The sequence below is a fragment of the Typopeltis vanoorti genome, chromosome 8 (genome assembly GCF_054136105.1).
Source record: "Typopeltis vanoorti isolate ZY-2024b chromosome 8, IOZ_Tvanoo_1.0, whole genome shotgun sequence".
NCBI classification, from domain to species: domain Eukaryota; kingdom Metazoa; phylum Arthropoda; class Arachnida; order Uropygi; family Thelyphonidae; genus Typopeltis; species Typopeltis vanoorti.
Window position 1 is genome coordinate 129,291,403 of NC_143556.1, and position 22,464 is coordinate 129,313,866.

At 36.7% G+C, this 22,464-nt stretch overlaps 2 protein-coding genes across 2 annotated transcripts in view; one reads left to right on the forward strand and one right to left on the reverse strand.

Annotated features, from left to right (window-relative positions):
- Positions 1-3,134, forward strand: part of LOC150104348 (uncharacterized) — a 63,816-nt gene extending 60,682 nt beyond the window's left edge. Inside the window, exon 4 of the mRNA XM_090396306.1 lies at positions 1,938-3,134. Coding sequence (XP_090252432.1) covers positions 1,938-3,098 — 1,161 coding nt within the window. The 3' untranslated portion in view covers positions 3,099-3,134. The remainder of the gene's footprint in view (positions 1-1,937) is intronic.
- Positions 1-22,464, reverse strand: part of LOC150104349 (acetyl-CoA acetyltransferase, mitochondrial-like) — a 504,637-nt gene that overhangs the window by 44,906 nt on the left and 437,267 nt on the right. The gene's annotated exons all lie outside the window — the stretch shown is intronic.

Consider the following 22,464-nt stretch of genomic DNA (forward strand, 5'->3'; position numbering starts at 1 on the left):
CCCAGTATGACCTACAACAGCATCCTACTAGACAATCTATTCTAGTTATTCCTCATACCAAATAGACCAAAACATGTATTGCCATCTTTTACATTCTCCTTGAGTGAGTGCAAATTCCTCTACTGGCATCAACAGCACCTGTCCCCCACCTCCTCTTTTTTCTTTCCTATCCTTAGGGAAGATTCTCTGTCTTTTCATTTCTATTCACTCCTGTATATCCTCAGTTAATCAAATTTTGTACATGCCAAATGATCCCTGCTGCAAACTCATCACCTTACTGCAGATATTCTGTGCATTTGTTTATAAACATTATAACCAGTACAAACTGGCTATGTTTATCCATAAGCAAAAAATGGCTTCATTATTCTGTGGTGCTGTCCACCTTACCATCACTATAACTCCCCCCCACAATTAAAAACCAACTTCCAGCATCTGTTCAGTCTAGTTACTGCCAATCCATGCCTCACCTCTCGCTCCATTATCACTATCCTTATTTCTCTGTTCCTTTTGCTCATCCATTCTGTCTTGTATCCACCTTCTTACTATCATTTGATACCAATTAGTTAGATGCAAAGCTCAAAGAGAGGGTGCCATCCACCAAATCATATAAAGTGCATGACCACAAAGAAAGCTGGCTATCGAATAACAAAGAGTGGCAAGTAGACCAAAGGAGGGTAATTCATTTAGCAGGCCTCAATTCCAAATGTGATCATAAATCCTGATTGGCAGAATCTATACTGGTGAACCCCTACGTAAGGAGAGAAGTTGACAATCCATTATTTTAGAGAGTACTGAGGTGATGATGACTGAATGGTAAAATACAGTTTTTTTTTTTTTTTTTTTTTTTTTTTTTTTTTTTTTTTTTTGTTTGTTTTTGGTAATAGGTTGGATATATGCTAGCTGAGTGAAGGAAAGGTGTTAGATATGGAGCACACTGAAAAGAACTCTTGAGTAGAATTGGAGAGATGCCATCAGAACCAGAAGCACTTTTAGTGTCCAAGTTGTTTAGTATTCTTCTATCTTTTCCCCCCAAAATCACAGGAGGCATAGTTGCTGGTATGCACTTTACACATATCCTGATCATCATACTCCTCTTTTGAATATTTGGATATCCACACATACATTTTTTATGGTGGATGAGGAAAATTCAGCACAAAATTTAATCTTCAAATCAGAACTATTTGCACCATACAAGTTCCATTTTGAATTATTTGTTGTTACTAAAAGTAGAAGTGCTCTGTAGCACAGAAGAAGAATCTTTGTGGGCATTTTATGAAATGAAGGTGAGTTAGCCAAACTCATACAAGGGTAAACAGGATTTTTTTTCTTCTGGAAATTCAGGTGTTTTACCCTGTGCACTGGTGAACTGGCCAGAGAACACAAACAATTTATGTTACAATCAATACTATTTTATTAGTTTCATAAGATAGTGAAGTACCTGCCTATATGGTCATTGTGTCATCATACTCTAAATAAATAAAAGACACTGAAAAGAACTTTACACTAGCAATTATAACCCTACTATATTTATAATACCTAAAGATTCAGAATTCTAGAAATTAGTAAGTCAAATAAATGAAATATAAAACTCATTTTATACATTTTTCCATTAAAAATAGCTTTGCTCACAAACAGTTCATATCCATTCATCATTCTGCCCTGTGGAGCCCAAAAAATATATGAAAATAAAATAAATATCGATTATAAGGAGTAATGTGACAATAGCATGTCACATTACTTTTTTATGGACTTCTATAGAACAGAATACATAACTATTCTCATTGGAAATAAAGAAACTTACAAATAATTTTCTACTTTAGCAATAGTTGCATTTTATATTTGAACTTTTTTGTTGTTGTTTATTATATTTAATGTAGTGTAAACATCCCATCCCTATGTGCACACTAATTCTGTTTTTTTTTTCTTCCCCCTTTCAGGGTCCTGTTGGTGTTGGCTATGCATGTTACTGTGCTCCATTCTTTCAGCACGTAGAAAAAAAACTAGAAGCAGATAAACAGGAACTAATTGATCACATTGATCATGCTCGACAGGATTTGAATGCTAAAATCTCCAATTTGGAATATAAAACTAGAAATCATTTAGTATCCATAAACAACAATATGAAAGAAAAATTAGCAGAGGAAAAGAGTGAATGCTTAGAAAGGTTTGAAAGAAGTGTGCAGAAGGACAGAAGAGAATTAGAAAAGCAGCATGCAACATGCACAACTAACATGAAATCAGAATTGGTAGCATGGGTCAAAGCCAAGTTAACTGACTTGGAAGCTAAGAGAAGCCAAACAAAACATACATCTCATATTCCAATTTCCACAGGCACTGGAACATATGCAAATCACTTGTCACTGGTTCTTCGAAAACCAAGAAACAGAATGAATCTTGTGAATGTTCTCAGATCTAAATCAGCAGAAGTATTATCAGAGCCAGATTACGAGAATTCGGGCCATATAGAAGAAAACCTGTGTGATGGTTCAACCATTACATCAATCAATGCTCAAGACAGAAAACTAAAAAAATACACTAACTTTGAAAAACTGGGTGCAAAACCCAAGTACTGTATTCCTTCAGGAGAAGAACATTTGGAAGAAAAGGATTGTCAGAAAGACATCACGAAAGTGCTTAATGTTCAGGTTTCAACACTCTCATTAAAAAGAGATAGCAGAAGTGAAAATGATTTAATTAATGAATGGAATTTGAAAGACAGGCACTCTGGAACTACTCTGCCAGCAGTAGACATTGTGTGCAACAATGCTGCTCCTTCTCCTACCGATTCTGGTTATAATACGAAACTGTCACCTGGAAACAGTGATTCTAGTAGTGTTCAGTGCTGTAAACAATCCACTGAAGCAACAGCTTATTCATCCTCACCTGCAGGATTTCTTTCTACTGATGCCAGTATTTGCAAAGAAAATGGAAATGGTTATGCAAAATATTTCAGTCCTGTTTATAGTTATTTAACAAAAAAAGGCAAATTCTGTTCTAGTTCTGATGACTATGCTGTGAATAATACAAGTCAATTTTGTAAAATGAAAGAAAGTATAATACTTCCAGGAAAAGAATATCAAACTTCCAGTCTTGTATGAACCATACTGTTTATATGATTAAAATGTACATATATTTTTTTCTTCTATTTTTAAATACAGAAACACTGATGTTCATATTTTTCACTAATAATAATGTGTATAAAGTTAAAAAAAAAAAAAAAAAGCATACAACTTCTGTTACAAAATTCTGATTTCTTGATATTAAAATATAGATTCTTGGCTTCAACTGGCAAAATTGTTGATATTTAATTTATCAACATTTAACGAAGATTTATCATTTTATAGCTAAACTTTAACAGGAGTTGCCGTGGCCTTCACTACTGCAAAGTTATGGACTATGCTAGGGTGTTTAATCATCATCATCCATTTTCTGCCCACTGCTAGAAGAAGGCCTCACCCCAAAGTTCTCTATTCATTCCTATCTTGTGCTTTTCTATGACACAGAGTTCCTGCTATCTCTTTAATCTCATCCTCCCTCCATTTCTTTCTTTGGTCTTTCTGTAGCTCTTTCCATCTCTAGGATATCAACTTGATATTCTGATATCAACTTTGTTCTTTCTTAAATGTTACTTGCAATATGACCTGCCCATCCGTTTGAATTTTTTAATGGCTGTTTTAATGTCTCTGATCCAAGTATTGCACTTACTATCTACAGTAGAATGGTAATGCTGAGTAATGATCTTTCCATTTTTCTGTAGGTAATCCTAAACTTATTAGTCAAAGCCCATGTTTCAATTTCACATGTCATGACCAGAAGTATATAGCTATCACATAGTTTTCTTTTAAGGCAGATTGGAATATTTCCCTTGAGTGCTTCGCAGTGTTTTCAAAAGGTTGTCCAGCCAAGTTGAATTCTACGTATAATTTCTTCTTTACAAGTCACCTCTACTTGATCTTTTGTCCTAGATAAACGTAAGAGGTTACTATATCCATTTTCTGGTGTTCTGTTTGTACTGGCTTTCTGGTAATGTATTTATTATACATTATTTGGATGAGGATCTTCTTCTGCAGCTTTTTCACACTTTAGTAGGGTCACTATTTGTGGTGAGTTTCCTCCACAACCTCCTGTCTTGGGATGTAGCCACATCCAAGTTCTTCATTCTCAAGTCCTGCTCCACCATCTCCCTCCATCTCTTCTTTGGCTGTCTGCATTTCCTCCTCCCCTGCACATCCATCTGCATGACCTTTCTTCCCACATACTCTTCCTCCCTCCTCATCACAATCTCGCCAACTGTATCTTCGCTCCTAATTTCGTAACTTTCACCGTTCCCCTTACCTAGTCATTTCTCAGACGATCCTTTCTGGTCACACCGCACATCCACCTAAGCATTCTCATCTCCGCTACCTCCATCCTGATGATGTTATTTTTCCTCAGCGCCACAGTTTCGATAGCATACATCATGCCTGGTCTCACTATTGTCCTGTAGATTCTGCCTTTTAGATTGATCGGCATCCTCTCATCACATAGCACTCCAGCCATCTCTCTCCAGTTCTTCCATCTTGCACCCCACTTCCTTCTCAGCCTCGCCATCCTCTTTCATTGTTGAACCTAAGTATCTAAAGTCACTGACCTTCCTGCTCTAGATCTGTCTCCTGGTTGCCATCCACATTGCAACACATAAACTCTGTCTTACTTCTGCTCAGTCTCATACCTCTCTCTTTCAGTACTTTCCTCCAACTTTCCAGTTTAGCTGCCACTTCTCTCAATTCTGCACACAGCACGATGTCATCTGCATACAACATAGTCCAAGGTGCATCTTCTCTCACCTCCTCCGTCACAATATTAAACAGGAACGGACTTAATGCTGACCCTTGATGCAAGCCAACTGTCACTGGAAAACTTTGTCTTTCCCTTGCAGGTTCGAACTCTTGTCTTCACATTTCTATACATCTCCTGCACCAACCTGACATATTTCTCCGGTACCTTCTTCTTCCTCAAACACCTCCAACTGTCACTGGAAAACTTTGTCTTTCCCAGGCAGGTTCGAACTCTTGTCTTCACATTTCTATACATCTCCTGCACCAACCTGACATATTTCTCCGGTACCTTCTTCCTCAAACACCTCCAGACTTCTTGCCTTGGCACTCTATCATACGCTTTCTCCAGATCAATAAAAACCAGGTGTAGTTCCAGTTGCTTCTCTCGAAACTTTTCCATTCATCTGTCCTAACCCAAAGATAGCATCTGTCGTTGATCGACCAGGCATGAAGCCAAATTGCTCCTTTGCAATCTCCACCTCCTTCCTCAGTCTTCCATCAAGAACCCTTTCTAGGACCTTCATTGTGTGGGACATCAACTTTATTCCTCTGTAATTCTTAGTCTTGGGCATCTCCTTTACTCTTGTAGATGGGGACAAGAGTACTTTCCGTCTATTCCTCAGGTATATTTTCCTGTTGACAAACTTTTATGAACAGGTCCCACAACAGATCAATTCCCACTTCCCCTAGTGCCTTCCATGCCTCCACTGGGATCCTGTCAGGGCCTACCGATTTTCCATTCTTCATCCTCTTTATGGCTTCCTTCACTTCCACTCTACTAATGTTCTGCACCATCCCCCCTCATTAGGTTCATCTTCTCTGTGAGTCCTTGTATTTTCTTCATTCAAAAGCCCTGCAAAGTATATTCTCCATCTGTTTCTTATATCCATGTCCTTCCTTAATACTCTTCCTCCAGAGTCTTTTATCTGCCTCACATGTACGATGTCCTTTGATGCCTTATTTCTACATATTGCCAATCAATAAAGCTTTCTCTGTCCTTTCTTTGTTCCTAATTGATCACAAAGGTCTTGATACGCCATGACCTTCGCCTGTGCAACAACTCTTTTGGCTTCTTGCTTTTTCTCTCTTTCCTCTACTACTCTGGATCTGTCCCACTTCTGCTTTGCCTTCCTCTTAGCCATCACTGCTTCTTGTACATTATCATTCCACCACCAACCCTCTTTCTGGATGTTTCACCAAGCGTCTCAATTGCACAGCTTAGAATTACATTTGAATTATGTCTCCACCAGTCTTGTACACTTTCTAGTCCATCCGAAATCCTCTCTAATACCTTCTCCCTAAAACGGTTCCTTACACCCTCTCCTTTTAAGCGAAACCACTTAATTTTCTTCCTCCCATGGCTTCCGAAGGTTCTTATCTTTGACTTTATTTTAAGTCAAAGATAAAGTCTGTGCATAGCAGCCGGTGTTGCTGCACCACCTGATCTGTTGGGATTACCTTACAATTTGTTACTGCCTTAAGGTGTTTTCTTCTAGTCAAAATGTAGTCAATCTCTGAACTATTGTTGCCACTTCTGAATGTTATCAAATGCTCTTCCCTCTTACAGAAAAAGGAGTTCACAATTGCCAGATCAAACGCTACTGCAAAGTCCAAAATCTTCTCTCCTTCCTGGTTCTTCATTTCCATTCCATGACCATCACGCACCTGTTCACAGTCCCTATTCTGTCTCCCTATGTGTCCGTTCAAGTCTCCTCCGACAATCACCATCTCATTTTCTTCCAGTTCCCTCATTTCTTCATCTAGCATGTTCCAGAATTCATCTTTCACTTCTGCTGTACAGCCAACTTGTGGGTGTATACACATAAGACGATCAGTTGTTCTTCTCCAAGACCCAGTTTCATTCGCATGATCCTGTCGTTCCTCCTACCCACTTCCAGTACGTCATCCTTCATTCCGCCACACCCCACAATTCCAACACCATTTCTTGCCTCTTTATTTGCTCCAGAGTAGAACAATTTATACCTGTCTCCTAGTTCTTTCGCCTTTCCACCTTGTCTCCTGCACACACAAAATGTCCAACTTCCTCTTCCTCATCATGTCTGCCACCTCTCTTCTCCTTCCAGTCATGCTTCCAACATTCAATGTTCCCACTTGCAACATTCTCTCCACTTGCTGGGCTCACTTCTTTAACCGCACCCACCCTTGATGCCGTAGCCCTCATCCACTTCTCGCAGCTGTAGGGTGATATGGCTGCGCATCACTTAAGGGGTACGCCCTAGTCCTTCTGTCACTTTCTTTTAGACTCATCTGATCATAGCTGGAGCTGGCAGTGAAGTTTTACGACCGGATGCCCTTCCTGACGTGAACCATCGCCATTTATCTGGGCTTGGGACTGGCACCTATTGGAACTAGCATGACCCCTTCGGTGGGTGCAATAGGCAAAATGACATAGCAAGATAGGAAAGAATAATCACTAGCCCTCGAATACTCTAATAGCATTGGGGGTAAGGAGGAAGAAAGAAGCAAAGAAAGAAGGGAGAGGACCAGCCAACAGATGTATATTACATGAAGTAAGGCATGGTCCAGCATCAGGTACCTCGGGTTTGCCATGGCTGTACTCACTTGATTATTATTTGGTATCCTCATTAAATACTATCAGACCGAATAACCGAAACCTTTTATATAATACTAAAATGTAGAGCTTTTAGGCTCTATATTTTAATATTACACACTAAGAGTTCATTTATGTGAAGAATGGGACTGATCTGGAGTTTGAGCCTGTTTCTGATGAGAACCAGCAGTTCTCATCAGTAACCATGGCTGTTTTAAACAGTTTTCAGGCCAGTGGTACCTAATGCACTAATAAAAGGTGACTATGTGGGTTCTTGGGTAGAATCCATTTTTTTTTTTTTTTAAGTAGTGTAAGCCAAGGAATCTTAAGTCAAAAGTTTATTCTCAAACTCTTATAAAATTCAAAACTTGTGTTTCTTTCATTTGGCTATAAAATGGATATCTAGTATCCTCCGAATAAATTCTAATTAGATTTAAACTGATAAGAAATCTTATCACGTACAAGAATTTAATAAGAAAATTTATTTAATGAGGATATTGCATACAAGAATTTAATAAGATCTTTTCACATACAAGCTTAATGCAGCTGTAGAATAGCATTCCCATAGCACCACACCAGGGCATACTGTTCTTAATACTTAAGCTATTACATAAAAAGAAACACAGACATATTCCTATCATGACCTCCTTGTATGGTTTTAAGGTTCCCTAGCAACATGGTTTCACTGCATACAACCATAGCACACATCACCAAGACATAATGCATTTTTATAAGTAATATTCTTATTATTATGCAGAATTTCCATGGAGTCAAGACTATCCTGGGAGGCACGTCTTGAGGGGAGGGGGGAACTATCATACCATTCGTTAAACTCATTGACTCGTTGCACTTTTACTACTAGACAATGCATACCACTATCCAAATAACCATCCATGCAAAAATGCTACTTTTCACCTTACAACTTTCAAAGATGGCCTATTGATTATCACCCCAAGATTCTTTGCCTCTTCCACTTCCTGTAGTATGTAGTCTCCCATCAGTGGATCCCTTTGTCCTTGTTATTATCATTATTATTATATGGGCACCTCCATGGAGTCTGAAGACTCATCGCAGGAGACCCAATCTGTTCACAATCATACCTCTCCTTGAACCCATTAACAGAAAAAGCACTCACAACTGACTCTGGCAACCCATTCCACTCATTCACCACTCTCCAAGCAAAAATTCTAGTCCTCACACTTCTACTGACCATACCTTTATTCAACTTCCAGGAATGACCTCTTGTTCTGGTTCCCTTAGCGAAGGGATGAAACATTTCACCTGTAACTATCCTATAAAATCCTTTAAGCAACTTAAATGTTTCTATCATATCCCCTTTTTTTTTCTCCTATCAACTAACTTCTGCAATCCACACAACTTCAATATATCCTCAAATTATACCATATAAAAAATCTCTGTTGTAAATACGTCTTAACAGTTTATGTCCACCAAACGTTGCAGTTTGCATGGCCTCAACTCTAACCTTATAACTAACATTGGTATTTTTATCATTCGGTGACTGTGCCTCTCTGTATATATATCTGTATATATATATATATCCTTTTCAGGTTATTTCATCCTCTTGAAATTAACATAACTGCTTAGTTGCTCTCACATAGATTCTCACTGTTCCTCCCATCATAAAGTCATTTATGACTCTCTGTATCAGGTCTCATACCAATGAATAATTTCTTTGCTCGTGATGCTAAATGCAGACCACTCTTATATAAACCCATTCTTCCCTTAAACTCATTCCACACGTCCAAACACTAGCAACCCTAAATAACATTTCTTAGAATTAGCTCTGATTTTGCAATTTCAGATTATGTCCATAAATATAACTTAATATTTATTTTGAATGTTCATATCAAAGATATACAGAAATTTCTGGCAAAGTTTTCATGCTAATCTGCATGCTTTTCTAAACATGCTTGCAATATAATGTTCTAGTTTTACTGCATGCATTCCTGATTACATGAAGCCTTCAGGAAAAAAATTCATCTGCTCCATATGTTTTAGTTTTTGTAATGTAATGTTAGTTTTCAATGCTTAAAATACAGTTTCAAAAATAATTTAATCATAAGGATAAAATAAAAAGAAGGGTATCACTTATATTTGCAGTTTCTCATCCATGGTTTCACTGAGATAGCTTGCATTTATCTTTAAGTGCCCAAAATACCCAGTAAAATCCATTTACTTTATGAGCAATAATGTTAGGGAAAAGGTTATGATAATTACTTATATCATTACTTGCCATGGTGATATTTCTCAACTCCAACAAATTGATCTCATTATATTCATCTTTAAATAGATTAGGTGGGCAAACTTATAGTTTGTGGATAATTTTTCCATAATCGTATTAAGATTAGGAATGCATCACATATTAAACATTCCATTCCTTCAGTAGTTAATTTATCCAGCCATCTTCATCAGGTGAAGTTAATATATTTGATGCCTATGTACAAAAATGTCAAGGAGGGAATTATCTACATTCTAGGACATGAATTCAAATTCATTGTGTAAGTGAGACTTCATTTAAGCATCCAAATGCTCTAATTCTAATAAATTATGGAGACAACTACCATGTTAAAGTAATAACTTTCATTTAATATAAGCCAAAATAATTACTTAATGTTTTAGCCTTCATAACAAGGTCATCATCTGGAGTACACTCACACACACACTTGTGTGTGTACGTCGGTGGTCTGAAAAGTTCTCAGCCTCGACCATAAATGGCAATATTATCAGCAAGATTTTTTTTTTTTCTAAGTTGGTACATCTGTCACAAGCATTCATGTGAAATTGCAAGTCATTCTATCAAGTAGTTTGTTAATACAGCTGTCTGTATCCCTTGAAATGGATAAAACTGAGTATCATGCGGTTATAAAATTCTTTGTAAAAGAAGGTTTAACAGCAAAAATTCATTCGAAGTTCATAAACGTTTATGGCCACTCTTCTCCTTCATTTTCAACAATTAAGAAATTGGCTGGTGAGTTTAAACGTGGCTGTACCAGCCTTGAAGATGATCCCCATTAAAGATGTCCAAAAAGCGTAACACCACCAGAAATCATTGATCAAGTGCACGATTGGTTGACTGGCGAGTCAAAGTGCATGAAATTGCTGAGACTATAGGCATTTCAAAAGAACGTGTAGGATATATTTTGCATGAAGAATTGCAAATGAAAAAGCTTTGCACAAGATGGGTGCCGCACTTGCTCATAGTAGATCAAAAACGCACTCGCATGACTTGAACAGTGCTTGGAGAATTTTAACAAGAATAAAACTGATTTTGTGCATCGATTCATTACTATGGATGATGCCTGGATTCACCAGAATCCAAACAGTGGACAGAAGCTGGTTGTTCAGCGCCAAAGAAGACAAAGTCAGTTCCATCAGCAGGAAAGGCCATGGCATCGGTGTTTTGGGATGTCAAAGGCATTTTGTTTATTAATTATCTTGAAAAGGGTAAAACAATAACCAGGAATATTATTCCAATCTTTTAACCACACTAGACAAAAATATTCATGAGAAAAGACCTGGTTTGTAGAAGAAAAAAAATCATCTTTCATCAGGACAATGCACCTGCCCACAAAGGTGTTTTGGCAATGGGAACATTATGGGATCCGCACTATGAATTGTTGGAACATCCACCCTATTCCCCAGATTTGGCTCCCTGTGACTTCTATCTCTTCCCACAACCCAAACTGTTCCTTGCTGGTCAGTGTTTTTCTTCGAATTGAGAGACGATTGCAGCTGTAGAGGGGTATTTTGCAGATCTTACTGAGAACTACTATAGGGACGGGAAATTGGCGCTGTAGCATCACTGGAATAAATGTATTAGTCCTAAGGGAGATTATGTTGAAAAATAAAAATAATTTTGAAATTATAAATTTCAGCCATATCCCAGCTAACAAAACCTCCTGAGAATGAAGGTGTTGTTTTGGCTGAGTTTTAGCCTGTTCCCCTGAATGAACCCATTGCCTTCAGTGCTTAACATTGTTGTAAAGTATCCACTTTTCATCACTGGTGACTACATGACTCAAGAATGAAGAGCAGGCAGATTATGCACTCGCTTTGATTGTTGTTCATCAGTTCATGAGGAAAGTGCACCACTTGCTGAACTTATACTATTCCAAGTTCTTGCAAATGGTGATGGATGGTCAATGACAATAAATTAAGATCTTTTGCTAAATCTTCAACAGTTGCATTGTCATTTCTTGTAATAGCTGCTTCCAGCATATTATTATCGAGAGAGACAGGGCACCTAGAGTGAGGGGAGTCTCTCAAGACTCCCCTCACTCTGTCAAAATTTTTTGAACCATCAGTGGCACTTTCGCACATTCAAAACATTATCACCATACACCTCTTGCACAGTTTTTACAGTGTTAGCAGCATTGTTGCCTTTTGTGAACTCATAAAGCATGATGTCCCTAATGTTACTCTTCAGTGACCTCCATAGTAATAAAGGGTTATTTAAACAATAGCTTATGGATGATGTTCTGGAATTCCTTAGAATGAAGCCACCTCTGCTTAGCGGTACTTCTAAAGCTTCATGTTTAGACAAGCAGCGATACATTTGAACAAGTACAGTATAAAAAATGACTTGATACACACACACAAAGAGACAAGCTATATCAATATATAAAGTAAGACTAATTTGGTCAGCACCACTGGCCTGATCTCACCTGAGATCAGGCCAGTGGTGCTGACCAAAATCTACTACATCAAAGCTAAAGTCCTGTAATCAATTTGGCTAGTGATTACTAACAGCTAAATTAAAAGTTGTTAGTAATTGCTAACAGGTAAATATTGATGGTAGCCAATATATAAAATACGACCTGAAATTATTGCTTAATCCTGAAATAAGAATTTAGAGAACTTGAAAAGATTGGAGTAAATATGTTCAATCATTAGAGCAGGTTATTACTGGACCACAAAGAACTGGTTTTAAATTTCTCAGGCAACTACAAACAGCAGAAAATTACCAATTAAGAAATAATCTAATTTCCAAAGAGGATTGGATAGAACACTATAAAATATTGTGGAAATAGAAAACAATGACAAACTCACAAAATTAAATTTATGTACAGAAGAAATAGTAATGGAAGAATTAGAAAAATTTAAAAAAATCAAGAAATAGAAAAAGCCTGGGTCTGGATGGAACACTGTTGAGATCTTTAAATATGCAGACAACAGCTTAAAAGAAAACCTACTTAAATTCTTCAATAATATCTGGAAATATCAAAAGAATGGGAAACTGGAGTAACAATAAATATTCACAAAAAAGGTCCCAAGGACAAATGTGAAAATTACAGAGACATTACTCTTTTAATAACAGCATCTAAACTATATGTAAATATTTTAAAGAACAGACTAATTAAATATACAGAAAATTATTTAGAAGAACAGTGTGGTTTTAGAAGAGGAAGGCAATGCATAGGTGCCTTTTCCTAATGAAAAAAAAAAAAGTTGGCTCCACTCAGTGACAGGCTCCCCCACCACCGAGCAGAACCACTCATATTCCAGGGAAACGCATCCACCGACAAAGCCCCTCGCCGTGCTGTGCCGGAGAACACCCTCCTCGGAGACTCAAATTGGTGGGAGGACCAGGGGCCATCATGGAAACTGGGCAAGAGTGTGGTTAGCAAGGGTGTTAGAACTAGGTTTTTTACTTGGTGAGTGGTGAATGAGTGGAATAAGTTGCCAGAGTCTGTTGTGGGTGCCATGACTGAATGAGTTTAAGGGAAAGTATGATAGATATTGTGTGGATGTTGAGTAGTTGTTTAGGGTCTCCCTCGATGAGTCTAAGGACTCCTTGGAGTTGCCCATAATAATAGGTGCCTCTTTCACAATGCATAAGATCATAGAAAAAGAAAAGAATTTAACCTGCACACTTTCCTTCTATTTACTGACTATGAAAAAGCCTATGATAATTTGAACAGAAATTTACTCTGGAAAATATGAGATATATCCTCAATTAATTAAAGCAATGAAAACTCTATACAGAGAAACAAAAATTTGCAGATGGAACATTATCAGAACCTATAACTATAAACAAAAGAGTAAGACAAGGCTGTGGCTTATCCCCAATTCTATTCAATTTACATAAACAAAATCCTAAAAGAATGGAAAACAACTGTCAAAGATGGAATTAAACTAACAAATAATATACAGCCAACTACAATACTTTATGCAGGTGATCAAGTACTCATTTCAAATTCAGAAGCTAAACTCCAAATTGCAACTAACCATCTAAATGAAATAGCAAAAAAAAAAAAAATAAATAAATATGAAAAATCTCTAAAACAAGTTATGGGAATGAATGGAAACATCATTATAAAAGTCAAAATTATGCTTAACAATAAAATAATAGAACAAGTTACAGAATTCAATTAATTAGGAAATATAATCTCGCAATACAATTCTGATTTAGAATTGTAAGCAAGATTACAAATTTACAATAGAATGAATGGCTAAAGAAAATTAAGATTACATAATATAACCTCTAAAACATCTCTCAAATTCAGAAGTGAAACTGGATTTTAAAACAAAGAAACAGACAAAGACTGGAAGCAGCACAGATGAAGTTTCTCCTTGGCCTCACTAGATTACATAAAAAAAAAAAAACAAAGAAATATGCGAACAATTAGATACAAAAAAAACATCATACAATAGAATACCAGCAAAATTGGCTATATAAAAAGAATGAATAACAATAGGATTCCTAAACTAGCACTAGAATATAAACCTAGGAAGAAGAGACTGGAAGTCCAAGATTAAGATGGAAAGATGAACCTCATCTGCGGAACAGGACATAAAAAGCTTACACCTAAATTTGTTCAGACAATGAAAACGAGAAATAAACCCATCATTTATGGAAAGGACTTGTGGTGCAACATTAGATATATCTGAGAATCTGACGGTAAATAATTAGGTAACTGTTCTGTCTCCAGGCAAAAGTGATGACAAAGTTGTTTTGGGAAGTGACAATGCATATAAGAGCTTAAAGGCATACATATGGAACTATAATGTAGGTGATTATGATAAACTGCAAAGGCAGCTTGCATTTGTGCACTGGTATGAGAAACTGCATAGAAGAGAAATTAAGGGGTATTTGAAGAATCTATAACTGACTGCACTCCTAGGCAGGAGAATTAAAACATTAACTAGATTAAAAGAAGTGTTATGGAACCCAAGTCATGTGAAATATGATAGACAGTCATACAAGCAGTACAAAGAACAAGCCAGGGGCGTGATAAAACGAGCAAGATGCTGGCTGAGTGGTTAGCATATCTGCTCTCCAGCCAAAAGGCTGTGGGTTCGAATCCCACTGTAGGCATGGATGTTTGTAATTGTCTGTGAAAATAGTGTGGTGTTGGGCAGTAGATGGCGTTGGTGTAGTTTCCGTTCATTGCAGTTCATGGATTGCATGGTAGAGACAGAGTTGTAGAGTAAGCCCTCCCTCAATGAGTCTTTGACTCCCTAGAGGTGTCACGTAATAATAACCATGGTCATGAAGGTGAAATCATAATATGAAAAGAAGTTAGGTTAAAAGATAAGAGCTGAAAAGAGAGGTGTTAAAAATATTGTATGAACTTGATGCATGGGTATGTAAAATAGGTTTGTCGCATGGATATCTGACAAGTATCAAAGGCTGATCGATGGAAGACTTTTAAAAAAATAATGGTGTTGGAGTACTGTGATAAGGGACATTTCAGATATAGAATACTTGCAGGCTAACTTCAGTAGACTGATTTCATAGACAAATGTTATTGAGTGTCAGTTTAATGCTGACAAGGTTATGCATTTTGGATTGAAGACATTGCACAGACTAACTGTTATATTAATGGAAATACGGGCTGCAAATGTAATGAAATATTCCGAAAACTTTATTCTAGAGGTACAAAATGGATTTAGAAAAGGACGATCATGTATAGACCCAGCCTTCTTCCTAAAATTAATAATAGAGAAAAGAGAATATAATTTAGAAACACATATTGCATTTGACAAAGTTAAAAGAAAGTTATTATTTAACATATTAAAAGAAAGACAAATACCAAATAATATCCTAAAAGCTGTCACAAGTATATATGAAAATAATCAAATACAAATAAGATTAAATCATGAGCTATCATATATAAGAGAGATAAACCAAGGGGTCCGACAGGTGTGTCCCTTCTCAGCAACTCTTTTTAATATCTACTTAAATGAAATAATAATAAAATGGAGTAAAAATTTACATCAAGGAATTAAACTTTCACCTACAGTTAACTTAAACACTCTCCTCTTTGCAGACGACCAAATAATTACAAATTCTGAAGATAACTTACAGAAAGCTATTTTAAATCTAAATGAGATATCCAAAGTTATGGTATGATAATATCAACGGAAAAATCAAAAACTATGGCCTTTAAAGGAAAAGATCCAGCAAGAACTAAAATAGTATTAGATAACAAGATCTTAGAACAGGTGAATTCATTTAACTACCTAGGATGTATGATCACTTATGAAAATGAAAAAGATATAAACATAAAAATTGCAAATTATTTAAAAATAACAGGAGTAATTAACTCTATATTTAAACCAAACCTAGTTCAAAAACAAACCAGGCTAAAAGTATATAATACATTAGCCCTACCAGTCTTAATGTATGGAAGTGAAATCTGGACAATAAAACAAAAAGACAAAGATTAACAACAGCAGAAATGAAGTTTATGAGAAAAACTGCAAAGTATACCCTATTTGATCACAAAAGAAACGAAGATATTATGAAAGAATTAAACCAAGAACCAGTAACTGAAAAAATTAAAAAATATAAACAGATGGATGGAACACGTTCAAAGAATGAAAACAGAAAGATTACCAAAACAAGCCTTAAAGTACAAGCCATTAGGAAAAAGAAAACCAGGATGTCCTCTTAAACGATGACTTCTAAGGCCAGAACAGGCCTAAATCCTTGATACGTATGATGATGACGGGCTGCAAATGGGTGAAGAAGCTAGAGACCTAGGTGTAATGGTGGACAATGAAAATTACGAGGTCGCATTGACAAGGTGGTTAAGTTACCACATCAGATTACTGCAATGTTGATAAGAACACTAACTTGTAAGAATAAAAAAAAGTTATTCTTCCACTTTACAAGGCCTTGAGAAGATCCTATCTGGATGACTGTGCTCATATATAGTTACCTGCATTCCATGAAGATGAAGAAATAGTAAAAAGTCCAGCACTGGCTAACCAAAACCATATCTGGCTTGTGAAAGTTTGCACAAGATAGGAGTGTGGCCTTCAGAGTTTAAAAAATAGGAGGAGAGGAGATATGATAGAAAACATGAACTAGTTAGGGATAACTTAGTATAGCTAAAGGAGAAATTTTGCAGCTCATGGCAGGGTCATCCCTGGAGACTAAGTAGGGATGCGGTCATAAGCATGTAGTGAGTGAATGTCTAGAAGCAGCAACATGATAGGTGCCAACAAATTACACCTTAATGGATCTTCCCACAATGAGTAACTCCTTGCAGGTGTCTTACATATAATAATACTATTTATTTTTCCATGTTCCATGTCTACCAATGGCTCAGTCATTCCTACCTCAAACAAATAAAATATGGAATGTGGCACTGGTGTTCAACATCTGGATGCCTTTTGAGCAACACAATTCTGTTCAACATACCTGGCAGTTTGCTTCAATATATTGTGCTTTCTTTTGCACCCATCATTTCTATATTTTATCACACCAGTCCACTCTACTCTATCTTCCCCAAAGATTACAACCCTCAGCTGTTCAAAGCAGAATTTGAATAGACTTATTCTTTCTTTTATTCCTCTTGCCCACACATGGCACTAGCATCCTATAGGTCTTGAGGCCTTGCATTTGTGGACCACATATATATATATAAAAAATCATGTTATGTGATGAGACCATCTCATATAATAGCCAAAGAGCACACCAACACTCATAAGAGCATGCACAAAAGAATTTAGACAATTGAGCTTTCATGCTGATTTATTAATTTAAAAGTGCAGAGACCTCAAAATCCAGGCCTTTATGAAAAGCTCAGATGGCATTTTGGACAGCACAAGCAGATAATAATAACACAGTTAATGAAAGTAATCAGTCCTCTGAACTGGTTCATAGCATTATGCAAAAAAGAGGAAAGTTGTTGACTGGGAACTAATAATGAAACTAATTGTGATGGATTATTACAGTATACCTTGTATACCTCACAAGAGGATCTAACAGAAAAATGATAAAAGAACATCAGAAAAATCTAAAGAATGCCATTTAAACTAATCTCTCTCTTCTCAATAATGATCTTTAGTTTGTTCATTGTGAGTATATTTTTTTGGCCACTAACTTAATTTTAAAATAAGATTACAGTGGATTTTTTTTTTTTTTTGACTAATAAATTTAATGATAAATTATGCCAACAAGTTTCACCAAACTGGGTTGTTTGGCTTCTTCAGGGCATACAAATGGTAAAGAAAAACTCAAAGTCGCCAGTACACAGAACAAACATAAAATATAACAAAATTAAAAAGATGCGTAACATTATACACATGGAGCTTGTTTTCCATTAGTTATTGTTGAATGTGCATGCTCTGTAGTTTGCAGCGAAATTAAATTCTGGCAAGCTTAGCGATCGTATTAAGGTTTTCCATATGTCATGTAGGATAATTCCTTGATTTCTGTTTAGGCTGCTTTCAGAACAGAGAACCACTGTGGCTTCTTTGAAATTGCAACCAGACATTTTCTTCTAGATAAGGCATGGAACTTTTGTCCCATTCAATCCCATTCAACTCCAACATTATCAGATCTTATATTTCTATCGTCTAAGGCACTTTGTACCATATCAATCCATCTATATCTTGGTCTTCCTCTCAGTCATTTTCCTGCCAACCCTGGCAGAGAACACTTGTTTTGCTAATCTTTCCTCACCCATTCTGTTTAAGTGACCATACCACCTGAGATTAGCTCTGCTAACACATTCCTGGATGCTGACAACGTCAAGTTCTTTCTAATATCTCATTTTTAATATGATATTGCCATTGATGATATCTGGTCATGCCTTTAATCTTTCTCAAGACTCTCATATCTGTTGTCTCTAGTCTTTGGTCAAGTGTTTTACTTCTGACCCAGCTCTCAGATCTATAAGTTAAAACTGGTTTGAACACTGTCTTGTATACAACTAATTTAGTGTTCCAAATAATTTCTCTCTTATTCCATATGAATTTATTCGATTGACTTCCTACCATACCCACTTTGTTGAGTCTGTTGTCCATTTCCATACTTAATTTACCATCTTCACTAAAAATCGTGCCTAAGTAGCTGAAATGTTTTACTTGTTCCACAGGTTCTCCGTTCACAACACAGTTGACATTTTCAATGATTCTGCCTATTTTCATTGTCTTTGTCTTTTTATTGCTGACCTTCATACTATATCTATTACAATAGTTATTCAATTTAATCAGGGAATCTTGCAGACTTGTAGTGGATTTATTTAGAAGTATAAAGAATAACATCGTCCCCAGTACAGCGGATATGAAGATCTTCTCATTATAATGGGGGACTTAAATGCAAAAGTAAGCAAAGACTGGGATGCCTGGCCAAGAGTATTTGGAAAGTTCGGGTATGGAGAAAGCAATGAACGTGGCGTATATTATTTACTATTACAGATTATTTAAATTGCAGATCCTTTTCTGCAGATTGTGGATCAGACCATAAGCTAGTATTAGCAAATCTAAGAATAAATTTAAACTCTGAAAGCACTACATGACAACAATATTCTAAGAAAATATCAACTAGAACTAGATAAAAACCTGAAGGAACTACCAAAACAGAATATAAACGCAAATTAAAGGAAATATTAAAATCGGCAGAAAATACAATAGGTTACACAAAAAGAGAAAGTAAAAGCATGAAACTAAAACAGAACTATAACAGAAATGAATATAATAGATTAACCAGAGAAATGCAAAATGGCAGAGAAGCTATCAAAAGAAAATAACCTTCATGGATTATATAAACAAATAGACCAAATTAGCAAGACATGGACAACAAAAATTATAAATTATAATGATCGAAAACAAAGAGGGACAACTAATTGAAAGTAAAACAAAAAGAATAGCCAGATGGGAAGAATACTTCAGAGATTTTATTATTATTATTATTCAGGCCTCCATGGAGTCAAAAGACTCATCGTGGGAGGTCCTTCCTAAGAAACACCAAGTCTATCATACCACTCCTTAAACTCATTGACCGTTCTCGCTCACCACTCCATCAAGCAATGCATTCCACAGTTCAACCATCCTCCATGCAAAGAAACTACTCCTCACTCACATTTCCTTTCGTAACTTCCAGGGATGGCCTTTTATCATTACTCCTTCCCGCTGTTCAACCAAGAGAAAGAACTCCTCAGTGTCAACCATGTAACCACCTCTCAACAGTTTAAAAGTCTCAATCTTCTATCCACCAAACTCTGCAGTCCACATTCCCTCAGCCAATCCTCCTAACCAAAATTGTACAGTCCTGAAACCATCTTTATCATCCGTCTTTTACCCTTTCACACAGTTAATTATCCCTTTCAAATCCTGGGGACCAAATCTGAGAACAGTAGTCTAGGTGTGGTCTGATCAGAGACTTATATAATGGAATGATAACCCTTTTATCTCTGCAGGTCAGTGTCCTTTTCATAATTGCAGCAATCCTCTGTGTTACCGTCACCACCTTTGCAATATGTCCCCTAAATTTCAGGTTTCTTGTCTCACCTACTTCCTCCAGTATAACTCATCCCATTGATGTTTCCCAAACCTCAAGACTTTACAATTTGCTGCATTAAACTGACACCCCCCCCATTCATTTGCCCATCTATCTAGCTTATTCAAATTCTCTTGCACGGCTACCACATCTGCACTATTACTAATAATCCTTCCCAGCTTCACATCATCCGCAAACAACTGAATGTCCGAAACTAATCTGGGTAGTGGCCCTTACCTTAATGCATAACATTAGACATATCCGCAAGGAGATGTGTTTTGCATTATGGGAGATACTAAGACAGGAGTGATGTTAGTGTGCTTCACCTTTGCAAGGAGGAGCACGCTAACATCACTCTAGTGTAAGGTCCTGAAAGTATCTTCAGGACCTTACCCTAGTCCTAAAGATACTTTCAGGCGCAAACTTTGTTTGCTCACACTTGGATAAAGGATTAAACTAAATTTATTATATTCTAACCAAGTGAAAAATAAACTTTCAACTGAATATCCCCTTGCAATGTCATTGATATAAAGGTTAAACAATATAGGTCCTAGTACTGAGCCCTGTGGGACCCCACTTGTAACCCTCTGCCTCCTTGAAACTGCTCCACCAGACACAACTCTCTGATACCTATCAGACAGCCAATCCTGAATCCAGTTCCAGTTGATCAATCTGACATCCAGACCCATGTGCTGCAACTTAAATATCAGCTTATCATGTGGCACCCTGTCAAATGCTTTCGCTGTCTAAGAAAATTGCAGCATATGCCTTCCTCGTCTAATGTTCTTTTAACTTTATTATAAAAGGCTAGCATATTGCTAAAACAAGAGCACCCTTTCACAAATCCATGTTGACTCTCACCAATAACATTACCTTCATCTGTCCCTCACTACTTTCTCCAAGATCTTAACAACTACTGATGACACACAAACTGGCCTATAATTAGACTCGTCCAGTCTGTTACCACCCTTATGCAATGGCACTATCTTACCTTCCTTCCAATCCTTGGGCACCTTTCCGGCAGCCAGACTTTCATTGAAAAGCCAGGTTAAAGGCACTGTCAGTTCCCTAGCACATTCTCTCAAAACTCGTGGTGAAATACCATCCAGTCGCAAAGCTTTACTGACATCCAGAGTATTCGGTATCTGAATCACACTCTCCTCCTGTACTTCTAAACGTCGAACCTGCCCTATCCCTCTAGCATTAAAACTGACTCCTCTAGGATGAAATACTCCAATAAAGTGTTCATTGAACAATTCCATTATGTCCTCTGCATCAGTCACTCTATTCCCATTTTTATCCCACAGTCATTTCTCCTCCTACTGGCCACATAGCTAAAAAATTCCCTAGCTCCTAGGATATTACTATTCCAGCCACTGAAATGGAAGAGGAAACAAATATCTTTACCAAAGAAATAATAGCACACAACATAGGAAAGCACCTGACATTGATCAAATACATGCAGAATTCTTAAAAGCAAGAAAGGAACAACTTTGGGAACCATTAAAAACATTATTTGAAAGGATCTACAAAAACGAAACAATGCCTACTGATTGGACCAAATCAGTTATAACCCCTATATACAAAAAATGAGATAAAACAAAATGCAATCATTACAGAGGCATTAGCCTCCTCAGTATTCCAAGTAAGGTTTTTACGAAAGTACTCCAAAAACAAATTAAGCCATATATAGAACTACCACTAGGAGAAGAACAAGCAGGTTTCAGACTAGGATGAAGCACAATTGATCAACTATTCACCTTAAGACAGCTAATAGAAAAGACACTAGAGTACAACCAAAGTTGCTACATAAATTTATAGACTTTCGTCAGGCATTTGATTCAATCCGTAGAAGAGAACTATGGAAAACTACTATGGCAGAATTTGGAATTCCCAACAAAACAATAAGAATAATAAAGAATCTGTATGAGAAATCTGAAAGTATACAGTATGAGTAGAGTACACCTTAACTAACTGGTTTCACACAGAGAGCGGAGTAAAATAGGGATGCAATCTGTCACCAGATCTGTTCATTCTTACACTGGAAGAAGCAACCAATAAGGTCTTAAACAATGAAAACTCTGGAATCAAAATATGTGGGAAAAATGTATCAAATTTAAAATTTGCAGACTGCATTGCATTACTTGCAAGCACAGAAGAAAATCTACAGCGAATTTCTGATAAAGGAGGACTGTATAAAATCTAGATTAAACATAAATATAGACAAAACAAAAATTATACAAATAGGAAAACGAGGGACCAATCTGAAAATTGAAATTGATAGTAAGAATCAAGAGCAGGTAGAAAACTTCAGCTAT